We start from the raw sequence: 16,867 nt of genomic DNA on the forward strand, positions 1-16,867 counted from the left end.
CAGAATTCGAACTAAAGAGCCCTCTAGGTCGAACTAATTAGCTTCCTGGTGTGGACAGGTGCACGGTTAAGTCGAATTAACGCTGCAAAATTCTACATAAACTCCTAGTGTAGACCAGGCCTTAGTTTAAAAAAAAAAAAAAAGGCCCCTCAGGCTTGTCTCACTCTCCTCGGCCATCTCTAATTCATAATGCCAAGAGCTTCAGGATTCAAAAGATGCATCTCCTGTCAGGACTCCATGCCACGGTCAGATGGGCACTCACACTGTGTGAAGTGCCTCGGGGACACCCACATCCCCGCGAAGTGCCCCCATTGTGCGAGCCTCAAGTCAAGAGCTTGTCGTGACAGGGATCTGCGGCTCAAAATCATCATGATGGAAAAATCCCTGCAGCCGCTGTCGGAGACGGGAAAGGTTCAACCCGCTCCCACACGCTCCCCAACCAGATCGGAACCGGTGGAGAGCGTAGCTTCACCCTCCCTGGAGCGGAGGCACGAAGCGCAACAGTCTCATAGAAGAGACTCTAACAAGGGTAGGGGGTCTCCCGCGAGATCCCTACCCTCTGTGCTGACAGCAGGAAAGACAGCTGCCTCAGCCTCCTCTAATGCCTCAGCAACGGCTCTGACAGAGCACAGAGGCAGGGACCCTACCTCCCTCACGGGGAAGGTACTTGTTGATTTGGTCCCCTCAGTGCCGCAAATGACCGCGGCGTGGACACCTCACTCCTCCTCGGCACCGCGAACGGACGCAGCATCGGCACCGCGTTCCTCCTCGGCACCGACAATGGCCGCAGTGCCGGCAGCACGTTTGGCACCGACAAAGAGAACGACTGCGGTACTCACAGTGCGGTCAGTTTCAGCGCCAAAAGTGGCCGCGGTCCCGCCAGCGCGCTCTGCCTCAGCAGCGAAAATAGCTGCGGTGCCGACAGTGCGCTCAGCCTCGGCACTGAGAAGACCGTCAGCACCCAGCCACTCTTCTACCCACGCACCAGCACCAGACCCCCTGCAGGGCACCTCTAAGCTTAATACAGCAGTACACTCTTTGTCACTCTCTCCTACTAACGCGCTAGAGCAGAGAGCAGGCTTAGCTCAGCCTAGGGAGCAGGAGCAACAGTTTCTCACTCAAAGTTACCTTTTAGTGCCACCTGAGTCTCACCCTCCGCTCCTAGATACAGAGGACTCTTTTCTTGAACCGCCACTTTCTCCTGAACTGGCTTTCACTGACGGTGACCTTGAGCTACAGCAGCAAGTGGAGTTCTCCCCTCCTGCTTCTCCTCCACAGGCACCTTTACCACCTCAGGTCATGACTCAAGCTCAGCATCCTCAGTTTCCCTACTTTGCCCCCCCGTGGGCAGCACCTGGGTTCTCCTACCCTATGCCTTGGCCTCAGTGGTACCCGTGGCAACATCCTCCTACCAATCATCCTCCTTCTGTGCCTCAATCTCCTGCTCCATCCACTTCCAGGGTGCCTGAGCCCCCTCCTGAGCCTGGGAGCTACGCACCATATCCTGACTCGCCTAACCCTAACTCTCCACTAGCCTCAGATGAAGCCATCCTCCCTTCACCTCCACAGACCGTGATGACTGAAAACAATTCCAAGAACTTTTTAGGAGGGTTGCACTCAGTCAGGATATTCCCTTAGAAGAGGTTCAGGAGAAGCAACACAAACTCCTCAAAATCCTTCAACCGTCTGCGCCCTCGAAAATCGCGCTCCCTAAAAATGAAGCACTCATGGAGCCAGCTGACACTCTCTGGCAAACCCCAGCTTCTCTAGTACCAACTTGCAAGAAGGCCAAATGTAAATCCTGTGTTCCTGCAAAGGACGCAGACTTCCTATTTTCTCATCCACCACCGAACTCTCTTGTCATCAATGCAGTTGCACAGAGGACCAAACAGTCACAATATCGACCCACCCCGCAAGACAAAGACCTTAGACGCCTTGATGTCCTGGGCCGCAAAGTTTATACATCCTCTACACTACAATTCAGGATTGCAAACTATTCTGCTCTCCTCGCCAGCTATGATTTTGATAATTACAATAAGCTTTTCGAATTTGCCTCCTACATACCAGAGGACAGAAGAGCAGACTTCAAGTCAATTCTGTCTGAGGGACAACTGATCTCCAGAATGGCCCTACAGGCGTCTTTAGACACGGCGGACACAGCAGCCCGTACCACTGCAACTGCTGTGGTTATGCACAGATCCTCATGGCTCTCTGCGTCAGGCATTCCTAAAGAACTCCAGACCAAAGTGGAGGATCTCCCCTTTGATAAGGACAAACTCTTCTCGAAAAAAACTGATGAACTCCTCCACACCATGAAGGATTCGAGAGCGACACTGCGCACCCTGGGCATTCACCCATCTCTTCCCAGGAGACAACGATACCAACCCTACCAAAGACCACGCACACATCAGTACTATCGCCCTCAATCCAGACCATACGACACAACTAGGAATCGTACTAGACCTCCCAAACGCAGACAAAATCAAAATCAAGCCACCACCTTCCGTCCACCGGGCAATAAACAACAGATTTGAAGCGTTGGTCGAGGGTCTGCACGACCACCTCTTGATTCCACCACTTACTTGTCCATTTGGCCACCGCCTCCAGTATTTCCAACATGCCTGGCAGCGGATTACACAGGACCTCTGGGTCCTCAAAATACTTCAGACCGGTTACTCCATCCCTTTTATATCCTACCCTCCTACCCTTCCCCCTTCCCCATCCCTCTTCAGGGACCCTTCTCACAAGCAATTACTTCGCACAGAAGTGGCTCACCTTCTGCAACTAGGCGCAGTGGAACCTGTGCCGACGCAACACCAGGGGACAGGTTTCTACTCCCATTACTTTCTAACGCAGAAAAAGACCGGGGGATGGAGGCCTATACTAGACCTACGCCAACTGAACAAATTCGTGAGGACACAAAGATTCAAGATGGTCACACTGGGCACAATAATACCTGCATTGGATCAAGGGGACTGGTTCACAGCCCTCAACCTACAAGATGCTTACTTCCACATATCAATTCATCCAGCTCACAGACGCTTCCTACGATTCACAATCGGTCAGGATCGTTTTCAATACAGAGTTCTTCCTTTCGGACTCTCCACGGCTCCAAGAGCTTTTTCCAAGACCCTAGCCATGGTTGTGGCTCACCTCCGCAAACACGGGGTCACACTGTTCCCCTACCTGGACGATTGCCTCATCAAGGGCGACTCCTATGGCGAGACACTTCAGGGCATGCATTTCGCCATCTCCCTCTTTCACAGCCTAGGCCTCCAAATAAACATCAAAAAATCCACCCTGATACCCACGCAACAGATCGAGTTCATCGGAGCTCATCTCGACTCAACCCAGAGCAGGGCCTCGCTCCCATACAACAGATTCCTCGCTATCACACAGCTTATACGCACGCTCTCTATTCGTCCCAGGACGCAAGCAAGAATCTGCCTACAGCTCCTTGGTCACATGGTAGCTACCACCTTCGTGGTTCAACACGCCAGGCTACATATGAGATGCCTCCAGGGCTGGCTCAACTCCAGTTTCAAACCCAGCAGACATCCCTTAGGGATGATGCTAATTCCTCCTCCCAATGTTATAACTTCCCTACAATGGTGGACAAGTCCAGAAAACCTCTGCACAGGGGTTTCCTTCCAGCAACGATCCCCAACGCTCATGCTCACCACGGACGCTTCCCTGATAGGTTGGGGAGCGCATCTATGGGAACACTGGGCACAAGGCCTGTGGTCTGCATCAGAGACGCATCTACACATAAATCTCTTAGAGCTCAGAGCAGTGAGGAGAGCATGCCTTCACTTTCTTCCCCTCATAAAGAACAAATACCTGCGAGTCTTAACAGACAACATAGCATGTATGTATTACATAAACAGACAAGGGGGAGCCCGATCACATTCCCTCTGCATGGAAGCCATTCGACTATGGAATTGCTGCATACAACATCGTATACAGATCATCGCTTCCTACCTACCAGGCTGCCACAACACTACTGCCGACGCGCTCAGCAGGTACTTCTCGACAGAACACGAATGGGAACTGCACCCCGCAATACTCCAACAGCTTTTCTCCCACTGGGGCACCCCATCAATAGATCTCTTCGCCACGACCCGAAACCGAAAACGCCCCCTGTTTTGCTCCAGGGCGGGACTCGGGACTGCATCCCTAGGGGATGCATTCCTCATCCCATGGAACAACTACCTCCTCTACGCCTTCCCACCTATCCCTCTACTACACAGGGTTATTCGGAAGATCGCGGACGACAAGGCCCAGGTCATCCTTATTGCCCCGGCTTGGCCAAGACAGACGTAGTACCCCTACCTTCTCCGCATGTCCTCCCGTCACCCATGGGCTCTCCCCAACAGGCCAGACCTCCTTTACCAGGACAACGGACGAGTCCTTCACCCCCAGCTCCAAAAGCTCCACCTCACAGCATGGTTCCTTCATGGTTCCAAACCCATGAACTAGCCTGTTCCGAGCAAGTCCTATATGTCCTCTTGCACAGTAGGAGAGACTCCACTCGTAAAACCTACCTGCAGAAGTGGAAGCGTTTCGCTCTTTGGTGCTCACATAAACATTTAGCACCCAACAACGTGACCCTCCCTAACATTCTAGATTACCTCCTGAAACTAAAACAGGACGGACTTTCGCCCCACACCCTCCTCAGTTCCTTCTCTACCGTGGAGAGTCATCTCAGTACTCCAAAGTAGAGGGGAGGAGAGCGGGGAGTGGAGCACCCACAGGGACACACATCTCGAAGAACCTCAGTTACTGCAAGGTGAGTAACTTTCTCTTCTTCCATCTCAGAGTTACAGCAGCCAGGCTGCACAGCAAAAAGCAGAGCAAGCCTGTGAAATTTCAGTTCAAACTGCATCAGATGTCTTGAATTTAATGAAGACATCTATTAGGACATTCAAAATAGAGGGCCAGGTTGTAGAGAGAGAAATGAGTCTCCTCCTGAGGAGTAAATGTCTCCTTTTGCTTTTGATATTCTGAAAGGACAAGTCCTGTTCCAAGGTCATTATTCAGGATCCAGTATTCCAGCTACAATGGAGAATCTTAGGGACCTAATATCCTCCAGGAAAGGGAGAGATCCATACCTAATCCCCAGAGCCAAGGGAAAGACAGATTATGATATGTCCTTTATTACCCAAATAGGCCAACTTCAGAGTTGGAAGAGGAAAAACCAGTGGACTCAGTACCATAGATCCCATTCTCTTGAGCTCTCACCAGGCCCCAAATATTTTGTTGGCATACCCTAATATCAAAAATACAAATGAACATGATGGGGATGCTCCTGATAGGACATCTCCTTGAGACTTTCTAAATCTGTTACAACCTCAGTAGTAACCCAAAATTAATAATCAGCCAGCTAGATGTCAGAGACAAGCCTCTCAGCACTTTCTTTCATGGGAAAGCTCTTTCTAGCAGTAAAGCCCCAGTGAATTCAACAGTCTTCCTAGATAGAAAGAATACTTGGTCTTCCTCAGGATATACCACTTTAAGTGGCACTTCTGGTCCTCACTGTCTGCCTACAGATTGAAAGAAGCCAGATCATATTGTCTGAGAAGAGGCTCCGGTAAGAATTGCTTCTTTTGCTTCCAAGGCAGAGGATGCCACCACCTGGATGCCCTGGATGCCACCACCTCCTCATTTAAGGAGTTTTGGGAATATGCTGATCCACACAACCCTTAACTTAATAGGAGGAAGACTGCTTTGTTTCTTCCATTTATGAGTCATAAAATGTCACTCCAATGGCTTTTAGGCCCCATAGCTGTACAGCAGAAAGTGGTTTCAAATATCCCAACGATTTTATTCAGTCTGTTTACACCAATCCAGAATTAGGTTCAAAGTAGTAAATACATTCCTTAGGGGTAAGAGTTTTTGAATTATGTCTCTTAGGAATCTACTCAGATGAATCATTCTACTTGTTGGATGTACTGAAACTTATCTCCATAACCTGGTTTTATGTTTACATCTGTGGTTCCAGTGCTTTGTAGCCAGAACAGTTTTTATGTCCAACGTTGCAGTTTGGTTTGGATGATGCATCTCAAACTTTTACCAGAGTAAAGAGAATGAGAAAGGAGTGTCTTTTCATTTAGCCATACCTGAATGACTGGCTAGACTGGGCCAAGCTGAAATGTTGACCACGGTAGCCATCTCCATAGTTGTTTGTTTCTGGAGCAACAGAGCTGATTTTCAACAGAAAGAAATGTATGCTAATTCTTATGCAGAACCTCTATATGTGAAAACCCAATTCAGCTCTAAACTAGACATACTCAGGATAGACAGTGCAGAGTACAATTACAGATCCTTCTCTGTTGTCTTCAGATATCTCTCCCTCTCAGTGGAAGTTGAACTCTTAAGGACCTCCAAAAATTGCTAATGCTGCCATGTCTGTCATACTTTAAGATATTGGTTGAAAGCTGAAAACTAGTTAAAGGGATGCCTGTGGGCTCCCACAATGGAATCATCACTTTAGATGCTAGTTTGTAGGGATGGGAGAGCACATCATATCAATGGAATGGCTCAAGGCCATGGATTAGTGCAGAAAAGTAATCAACCAACTGCTTCAAGAACGGTCACACTTGTCTGTTCTACAATTTCAGCACAGGCTTAAAAAATCCCCTTTAAAATACACAGTTGAAGTGTGACCACTAGCATATATACGAGCTGACCAGGAGCAAGGATGTGGCAAAAATAAATCAGCTGTTAATGATAAGGGCAGAAAAAACCTTAACCCTCCTGTGATTCACATTATCAAAACATGCAACATGGATGAGTAATTAAGCTGATCCCAAACATGTCTAGGGGTATGTCTACACTATGAAATAAGGTCGATTTTATAGATGTAGTTTTTTTAGAAATTGATTTTATACAGTTGATTGCGTATGTCCACACTAAGCGCATTAAGTCAGCTGAGTGCATCCTCACTATCGTGGCTAGCATCGACTTATGGAGCAGTGCAATGTGGGTAGCTATCCCACTGTTCCGGCAGTCTCCGCCACCCATTGGAATTCTGGGTTAAGCTCCCAATGCCTGATGGGGCAAAAACATTGTTGTGGTGGTTTTGAGTACATGTCATCAGTCGCCCCTCCCTCCGTGAAAGCAATGGCAGACAATCGTTTCGCGCCTTTTTTCCTGAGTTATCCGTGCAGATGCCATACCACAGCAAGCATGGAGCCCGCTCAGCTCACCGTCACCACTGCTGTTGTGGGTAAGTCTACTGTGGGGACTGCTGTGATCCAAGTAGCCAATGCAATCATTGCCGTTCTGTTATCAAGGGTCGTGACTCTGGGAAATGTGCGGGCCTTTTTAGATTTTAGGTGCATCATATTCCTGTCCTTTGTCGCTGGTGAAGAGGTCTTGCAGCCGTACATTCCAGTCCGGTCGGCACTGTAACACCCCATAGCACTTCTGTGGTTGACATATATAACAGCTCCAGGGCTCTTGCTCTTTTGCCTTGGCCGAGGTACCTTGCCCTACCCGGACCTTCAAGCATTCGACACAGAAGCACTTGCAGCAGCTAGCATTGGTACACAGCAGCATCTCCTTGCCTTCGCAGCAGACGGTGCAGTAGGACTGCTAACTGTCATCATCCACCGCTTCCGTTGCAACTCTGCTCTCCTGCTCCCCAGCGACAAACTCGGGGGATCCGTACTGGTCCTCCTGGGTGCTTCTGGCAGCGGACGGTGCAGTAGGACTGGTAACGGTCCTCGGACATGTAGCTTGGCCAGCAGTTCTGGGAACGTCTTCCCTGCTCGGCTCCTAGCAACCTCCAGGGCATGGTGTATGGCTCCATCACTTCCCCTGCAACTCTGCCATCTTACTCCCCAGCGACGAGCTCGGGGGATACGTTCATGAAGCCTGGACAGTAGTAAGGAGCAGTTCAACTATAGGCTGAGCAAGTGCAGAATGGTGGTAGAATGTGCTTTTGGATGTTTAAAAGCTTGCTTGCGCTGTTGGTCAGACCTCCGTGCAACAAATATTCCCATTGTTATTGCTGCTTGCTGTGTACTCCATAATATCTGTGAGAGTAAGGGGGAGACATTTATGGCGGGATGGGAGGTTGAGGCAAATTGCCTGGCGTCCGATTTTGAGCAGCCAGACACCAGGGCGATTAGAAGAGCACAGCACGGCGCGCTGCACATCAGAGAGGCTTTGAAAACCAGTTTCATGACTGGCCAGGTTTTGGTGTGACAGTTGTGTGTGTTTGTCCTTGATGCAAACCCGCCCCCTTTGTTGATTTTAATTCCCTGTAAGCCAATCACCCTCCCCCCTTCAAAATAAAGTAACTTATTTTGAAACCATGCATACTTTATTAATTAAAAAAAATGAGAAAACGGACAATGTAGCCTAGGTGGGGTGGGGGAGGAGGGAAGGACAAGGCCCCATTGCTTATTGTAGCCACACTAAAAATCAAACTGTTTGAATGACAGCCTTCTGTTACTTAGGCCATCCTCTGGAGTGGAGTGGCTGGGTGCCTGGAGCCTCCTCCTTGAGCGTCTGGGCGAGGAGGCTATGGAACATGGGGAGGAGGGTAGGCAGTTATACAGTGGATGCAGTGGGGGTCTGTGCTCTTGTTGGCTTTCCTGCAGCTCCAACAGATGCTTCATCATGTCCATTTGCTCCCCCAGCAGACGCTTCATCATGTCCATTTGCTCCCACATTAGCCTCAGCATCACGTCCTGCCTCTGCTCTTCACGCTCATTTAATTCTTTCCTGGCCTGTGCCACTGAATGCCTCCATGCATTAAGCTGTACCCTATCAGTGTGGGAGGACTGGATGAGCTCGGAAATCATGTCAGTGCGTTTTTTTCGCCTTCTAATTTGCGATAACCTCAGGGACGGAGATGATAGGGGGAGTGTAGAAACATTCTACGCTCTATGATTCTGGGGGGACTGCATGGTCACCTGTGCTGCTGAGTTCACCACGCTGACCAAACAGGAAATTAAATTCAAAAATTCCCGGGGCTTTTCCTGTGTACCTAGCTAGTGCATCAGAGTTCAAAGTGCTGTCCAGAGCAATCACAATGGAGCACTCTGGGATAGCTGCCGGAGGCCAATACCGTCAATTTGTGTCTGCATTACCCCAAATTTGACCCAGCCAAGTCAATTTTACCGCTACTTCCCTCGCCGGGGAGGAGTACAGAAGTCAATTTTAAGAGCCCTTTAGGTCGACAGAACGGGGTTGGTTGAGTGGACGCATTCATTTTTAAATCGACCTAACGTGACTAAATTCGACCCAACCCTGTTGTGTAGACCAGGCATAGTAGAGTAGACACCAAGTTCTTTTGAGTGAATTTGTGAAAATTGGTTGTGACACTGCTTTGGGACTCAGGAAGCCTGGTTTCAATATCAAGCTCTGCCACAGACTTCCTGGTTGATCTTGAGCAAGTCACTTATGGCATGATCCAAAGCTTCTTGGAATCAATGGGAAGACTCCCATTGAGATTAGTGGGATTTGGATCATGTCCAGTCTCTATGCTTAGTTCCCCATCTGTAAAATTGGGATGATGGGAACTTTGCAAGTGTATTATGAGGATAAATACTTATGATTGTAAGGAGCTTACATACTATAATGATAGGAGCCCTATACGTATCCTTGAGAACTCATGAAGGACTGGTGATGTTCCAGCAGCTCCCATTGGCCCAGAGCAGCGATCCACGGCCAGTGGGAGCCGCGATCGGCCGGCCCTGCAGACGGGGCAGGTAAACACACCGGCCCGCCCCGCTAGGGGCTTTCCCCACAGAAGTGGCAACCCATTTGAGAAACCCTGCTTTAGTGGTTTATACTCTACAAAATGTCAAAAATAAATTTTACAAAAATATTTTTCTTTCAAACAGCAAACCACAAATCAGACACAAACAGAATCTTTGTCTCCATCCCCCAACACTGTGTCACCTGTGCCTTTAAATAACCCAACGAGTGCCCCAAGATTTGGAACAGTTATTCCTAATCGCATCTTTGTAGGAGGAATCGATTTTAAGGTATTTTTTTCTAATCTTGGTAGATAAGTAATAGCATGAATGTTTTGATATTTTTTCTTTATTAGTCTTACTTTATATATTCATTAATTTTATGCATTTTAGGTATAAGTTTATATAAGGTTGGTGAGATGATGGTGGTCTTTGCAATAATATCCTAATTAGAGGTGTAAACTAAGCCTTAAAATTGTGTTTTATCTGATTTTGCCACAGAAAGATGGCTATTTTTATTTGCATATTGAACTGCTACAAGCATTCTTTTTAAAAATATCTGAAAAGTTATTTGTAATACAGATGTTTTGTAGATTATACATTTTTAGAGCAGAATTTAAAAAAAATACTTCTAGATAGAGCTAAAAATGACAATCTAGTACACTACATTAATCATCTTTGAATCACAAAATCTCCGTATTCCTTTTTTTACACAGCACAGTACTGTAGGTAACAAACATCTCCATATTATTAGTAAGTATCTATATCTTCAGCTCTGTTGACTTTTCATCCATTTCACAATAAAAGGAAGTTAAGCATATTTACTTTACTTTGTCATATTTTCTTTACTTTGTTGTGGGGTCATGTCTCCTGTGCACCCCCTGATCGCCTGAGATGCCTCTGCAGTGCCCTGCCATCAACTTCCCCCTCCTTCAGGGCTGTGCTACTAAGTAGACACAAGAACAGTCTCACAGGCCCTTCTGGCCAGGCTTTTGTTCATTTTCCAAAACAGCAAACCAAAGTGACAATATGGCAGTTACCCTGCTAGCCTTAGTCTCTGCCCTGAGGAGTATATCCTCCAAAGCTACCACTAAGTCTCCTCTCTTTGGTAGTCTCTACAACTCTCTCTCTACCTCGTCCTCTTCCATTTCTTGCTACCCTTTATAGGGAGACAGCTAATGTCGCTCATGTGTGCCTCGTCAGTAATGAGGGTTGGCTGGGCACAGGCCTGTGGACGATAAAGGGGCAGGCCATCCTGTTACACAGGGTAATATCTAGGAAAAGTAAGCATGTTTGTTTAAGGATTTGCCACAGAGTATTGCTAGTACGTATCCTAACTGAACACATGCAGCCTTGATTCTACATGTTCTGGACCCTCCAAAAAGCAATAAATATGGGGCCATATGCACACTCCTTTGCTGATCTGAACATTTGGTAATTTCCATGCTGCTCTCATTTTCTTTTTTACCACTTTAGAACCATGGATCTCTGCTTCTTTTGGTCTGTTTAGCTGTTCCTTCTTTCCCACCATCAGTATCCTCTCTGCCTTAATGCAGTTAGTCAGAGGACCCATTGAGCACTGACTCAGATTAAGAGAAAGAAAAGAATGGATATGGAGGATATTCATCTTGTCCATCATTATGGCTGACAATTTACCCAGCATATCTTGCATAATAATTACAAGAGCTTCCAGGATCTTTTTGATCATATGGCTGAGGCATTAGAAATTCATATTTTTACTGTTGAGATGAAATTGTACAGGCTCTTCAGTATATTTGGAGCTTCACTAGGAGGGCAGAGTAGTTTTTTGTATAAAAAAAAATATTCTGGTAAAGACTTCTGTCTCCCTCCCAATTTTGTCTTTCCTGTGGCTAGCTATGCCAGGGACCATCAGTATTTCAAATAATGTTTATACTTATCCTGTCTGATGAAGGGGGTCTAATTGTGCAGGAGCTGAGAGGTCTAGGTGGGAAAGCTTTAGGTCATCTCTCCCTCAGAGAGTGAGAGTAAGGAATATGAATTTCATTGGAAATGGGAAATAACCCTTTCAGCTAAGCTTACTACCAAATGGGCTTAGTGAGATGTGGATTCAAAACCTGGGATATATTCCTGCCAATCTTAGATCATTTCTGGGAGGAAATCTTTCCAAAAGCCAGAGAGTGTCATAATCCTTGAGAGCCGCTTGCTAGAGCTAGTTGAAAAAAATCAAAATTGTTGGAAAAACAGACAGGTTTTTCAGTGAAATTTTCACAAAAAAATGTTTCCTCTTTCCAACCAGTTCTGCTGCTTTCATTTCCTCTGATATGCCCATCTACCAGTTCTTCCAAATCTCCTTTCTCATAGTCTAATTAGGGTGACCAGATAACAAATGTGAAAAATCAGGATTGGGGTAGGGGGTAATAGGTGCCTGTATAAGAAAAAGTCCCAAATATCAGGACTGTCCATATAAAATCGGAATATCTGGTCATCCTAAGTCTAGTTGACATTCTCCATCTATATCTGAAGTTATTGTATCTTGTAACTTGGAGCTTAATACCCTTGTGACGGTACCTCCCATAAGGCTTTATGGAAATATGCTTAGAATGTGTTTTATGCTACATATGCCATGTAACATCTCTCAAAGGTTATGATCTACTGAATCTAATAATCCTATTTGTATGCATGTATCATTTTTGTATTCAAAGTTATGAATATTGGCTGTGTACTGGCTTGATTTCTAAATAACCTTAGTAGAGCATTTGGTCCTTTCCTGGAGAAAGGAATGTTGAAGTTAAGTACATTGTACAGGCTCTTCAGTGTATTTGGAGCTTCACTAGGAGGGCAGAGTAATTCTTTGCAGCACCAAGAAAATAGCACCTTTTTATAAAATACATCTTGAAGATAAAATTCTTCCAAACAAGTACTCACCAAATGTCTCAATGACACAACCATTATGATAACTTATATTAACTCTGTAATCAGTAAAAACTCCCCTGTTCCTTAGAGGCATATACAAGGCAGTGTAAACCTTAGAGAAGTGGAATAATTTTTCCAGCATATACCATACATTTAAAAAAATGACTGGTGAGTTAAAGAAACACATTAAAACTTCTGATATATTTCCTTGAGACTCTGAGAACTCTAGATCCATCCAGGAGTGGCTTGAGGCTGGGAATGGTTGGGCCATTACACTAATTTTATCTATTTCCCCATGTTACGTATCCTCACACCTTCTATGGGTCATCTTGATTATCACTTCAAAAGTTTCTTTTCTCCTGCTGATGATAACTCATCTCATTTGATTGGCCTCTTACAGTTGGTATGGCTACTTCCACCTGAAATGTTCTCTGTATGTATAAATATCTTCTTGCTGTATGTTCCAGTCTATGCATCTGATGAAGTGGGCTGTAGCCCACGAAAGCTTATGCTCAAATAAATGTGTTAGTCTCTAAGGTGCCACAAGTACTCCTGTTCTTTTTGCAGATACCAACTAACACGACTGCTACTCTGAAACCAAAGATCAATGTGCACCAGCACACTTCCTTGAAGCATGAGATTCAACACATGCCAAATCAACAGTCACACAGGATCAGACATTCAAATGCCTGGTGTATTTATTTCAATGTCTGTACTTCTAGATACAGAAATCTTCTGGAAGACCACACTTGATGCATGTTTTTATCAGTACAGAAAATGAACATTTTATGCATCTGTAGTACACAGTGTTTCAATAATAGACTTTATGGTAGAAAGGGACCATTATGATAATTTAGTTTGACCTGCATAATATGGGCTAATAACTTCACCCTATCTTAATGATTGTTTTTCAAACTTAGCAAATTCTTCATGGAAGTCTACGCACACTTGCCCAGTTTTAAATTTTAAAATAATCTCTAAATTATAATGCCTCATGTTGTAAACGACACTAAAATATAGAACTGAAAAACTTGTCTGAGACAAAATGGAATTCAGATATAATTGAGTTACAAGATTATTGAAGTAAAATTATAATGTAAATTCAGTATATACTTAGATTTATTTCTGAAGATTAAAATCATGTAGGATTAAAACTGAGATTATTACCTGCTCTCTCTCTCTCTCTTTTGCTCTCACACCCCAGCCCTGCCTCCACACCCACACCCACCATCTCCCCAAAACAGTCACAGAAACATTCACCTTGGAGGCTTTTCTCTGTTTCTAGTGTTTTTAATAAATAGTTGCTCCCAGGATTTACAAGTACTTTATTGTTAAATGTGTCCAAACCAAAGCAATATTGTGGTTATTTCTTATTTAATAACAAACACATTTATATTCATTTTGTTCTTTTGTTTTATTTTACCAGACTAACGAAAATGACCTAAGGAAGTTTTTTGCCCAGTATGGGTGTGTGAAAGAAGTGAAGATAGTAAATGACAGAGCAGGAGTATCAAAGGGGTTAGTACAGTTGCAATATATCCATTGTGGACACTGAAAACATCATAGTAAGTGGAATAAGTGCAATAGAAGTTGATTGTGATTTTCATGGTTTATAACATTATTACTGGCATTGCATTATATGGCACACTCAAGTTTCAGTTCATTTGTTTTCTTTCTTAACAGTGTCCCAGAATGGTGGTGTTGATAAATATATGGTTAGCATCACTATTTTCCTCCTCTCTAAGCACTTAGACCTCACTTTAACCTGGAGTTTCACTGGCAAGAATGTCCATTGTGTTACAATATGGGTGAGGACCTCATCCCCTTTCTGGCCCCTTTACATCATGTAAAATAAAGGAGCTCTAAAAACCTGAATCCAATCAGGAACAGATTCCCCCAGCTCAGGAACTAAGCCTATATTCTGAGTTGCCGCTTGCAAGCTCTAGTGCAGAGGGCATACTGGGGGCAGGGAGGAAGGGACATGTTGCTGGCAGGGCCACAACATGTAGCACTGCAAACATTTATGTTGCATATAGGTAACTGGGAACACGCTGCCATGACTTAGCCAAGCCCCTAGGGGTGTCTGTTATGCCAGGGGCCAGAGAGCAGCACAAAATCAGGAGTGTGTAAAGATGGTGTAAAATCACCATTGCTTTCCTGTGAGCTGTGATTTCTGTGCAGCACATCTAAGAGTTGCAGTAGGACCCTTGTAATCGGGGGTATAGAGTACCTGCATAAGTATTAGATCCATTTTTATTGACAAGGCTGTCATAGTTTTCAGCACCTTAAGTTTGCAGATGTGAGACGGCTTGCAGCTTCATTCATCCTCGTCCCTTGTCACTGCATCTCTGAAACTCACTCTGAACACAGTAAGAAGAAGCTTCTGCCCCACACCAGAAGAGGAGCTTTTCTCCTCACCTTCAAGATTGTTACCAACTCTGCCACTCCCTACTTAACTACTTTGTCTCTCATCATGGTATCCCCAATGTCTGCACCTGCCTCTGTTGCTACCTCCATTTGTCTATCTCTCTGACAGTGGTTTTCGTTTTTCTTCCAGTGCACCCCTTGGTAACACACATAATTCCTTCCCTGAACTGATCCATAAGGCATTTACTCTATCCTCCAAATCTCTGCTTCAGTTCTACTTCAGCCTTGATACCGAAAAGAAACTAGCTGACTAATATTAATAGATGGAGGGGTAGCTGAAGAGTATATATTTTGCTTACCTGCTTTAATCCATTCCTCTCCCTCAACGTTTTAATGTTGCTTTTTTTCTTAGACTGGAAGCTCTTTATGGCAGGGACTGTATCTTCCTTGGTGTGTAATCATCACCTAGCACATTGATGCTACCAGAATGCCAATGATAAATAACAAACATGAAATGTGGATGAGGAAAGTTTGCTGTAGAAACCTTACATTTTGAATTAACTTACTTATCTGTTTTAAGCTGGTAGGTTGATTTAGCAGCAATAAAACTGCTCTAACAAACAAGATTTTTCAGCAGGAGTAAATTTTTTCTCAACATAAGCAAAAAACCTATTACAAAAACATTCCCCAACATAGTATTGACTCGGTACCTTGGTGTGTAGCACCCTTTCTTCCCACAGGTATTTTTGCTTCAGTCTCTTCAATAAGATCATCTTATTACCCTTCCCCAGAGCAGCTGTGTAGGGAAAAGAGAAAGGAAACTGAAGTTAAGCTCTTGATTACTGCAGAATAGATAGTTCCTGTGCACCTGGCCACAGTTTGCTTGATTTCTGAATCTTAACACTTATTAACATTGTTTTTGTATTGAATTTTCCTGATATTTTAAAAGAACTTTAAAGCCACTTAGACTCTGCAAAGGAACTTTGACACTGCAAAAGAGCTTTGGCGATGAATCCTTAAGTGAGATGTCAGTGTGAATGAAGTGGAAAACTTTGCTGATGTCTTTAAAAATATTGGTATGCAGGAAACGCCACTGTGAATGTACCTAGTTGCAGTAAACAGTTTTCTATCCGTATCTTCAGATATAATTGTATTACTGTTACATATTTTGAATATTACACAGTTTTTGGAAGTTCACAATTGTGTGGCTTTTATATTTATTAGCCAAAGTGCTTTGTGATTTTTGTTTTTTTAATGATTTAGTTCATGATGAGTTTGCAGCTCCCCTTACTATCACTTTGAACTTTAGCCAGGACTTTCATATATGCTATCATTTTTAAATAGAGTCCCAACTTCCTTTTATAAGTGTAATTGTTTTTCCTTCCTTAAAAAGTAAAACTTGGTAGGTTTACAATCATTACAGATGAGTCTTGTAACACCTCCTATTACTAAGGTTGCTGGCACTTCCCATCGTAAACACCCCATTTTCAACTGCTTTTAACTTTGCCAAATTTTAACCATTTTGGCTGAAATCTTGCATGTCAGTTATCTGTCTCAAGCTGAATTTACCTGGAAAATTTCTGAGTATGAAGCTAGTAAAAAATACATTATTTTGCCCATTTTAAAAAACTCTGATGACGTTTTCTTTGAAAAGCTCCAGTGCCCCCATGCTTTGGAGATTTGGGATTTGAAGACTTGAGATTTGACAGGAGGGGTGTCCTTTGTGTCAGGGATGTTCCTTTTGCCATTCCCATGAAAATTGCCCCAAATTTGGCTCAGTTACAAGCCTTTGAAAAATCATAGTTTACACATGCTCAGTAGAGACTTTGATTTTAGCAACTACATTCTTGAAGATTCCAGGCACGCTGCAGCCCAGAGATGAGCAGGACTTTCCG

At 44.5% G+C, this 16,867-nt stretch overlaps 1 protein-coding gene across 4 annotated transcripts in view; it reads left to right on the forward strand.

Annotated features, from left to right (window-relative positions):
* BOLL (boule homolog, RNA binding protein) overlaps window positions 1-16,867 on the forward strand; it is an 84,759-nt gene that overhangs the window by 12,654 nt on the left and 55,238 nt on the right. For all 4 annotated transcript variants that reach the window (XR_005586348.1, XM_039495386.1, XM_039495385.1 and 1 more), the window contains 2 exons: window positions 9,858-10,001; window positions 14,032-14,123. Coding sequence is in view for 3 of the 4 variants with exons in the window: in XM_039495386.1 (XP_039351320.1) it covers window positions 9,858-10,001; window positions 14,032-14,123 (236 nt within the window). In the remaining variant the exon portion in view is untranslated. The remainder of the gene's footprint in view (window positions 1-9,857; window positions 10,002-14,031; window positions 14,124-16,867) is intronic.

Source organism: Mauremys reevesii, linkage group 11 (genome assembly GCF_016161935.1).
Source record: "Mauremys reevesii isolate NIE-2019 linkage group 11, ASM1616193v1, whole genome shotgun sequence".
Taxonomy (NCBI): Eukaryota; Metazoa; Chordata; order Testudines; family Geoemydidae; genus Mauremys; species Mauremys reevesii.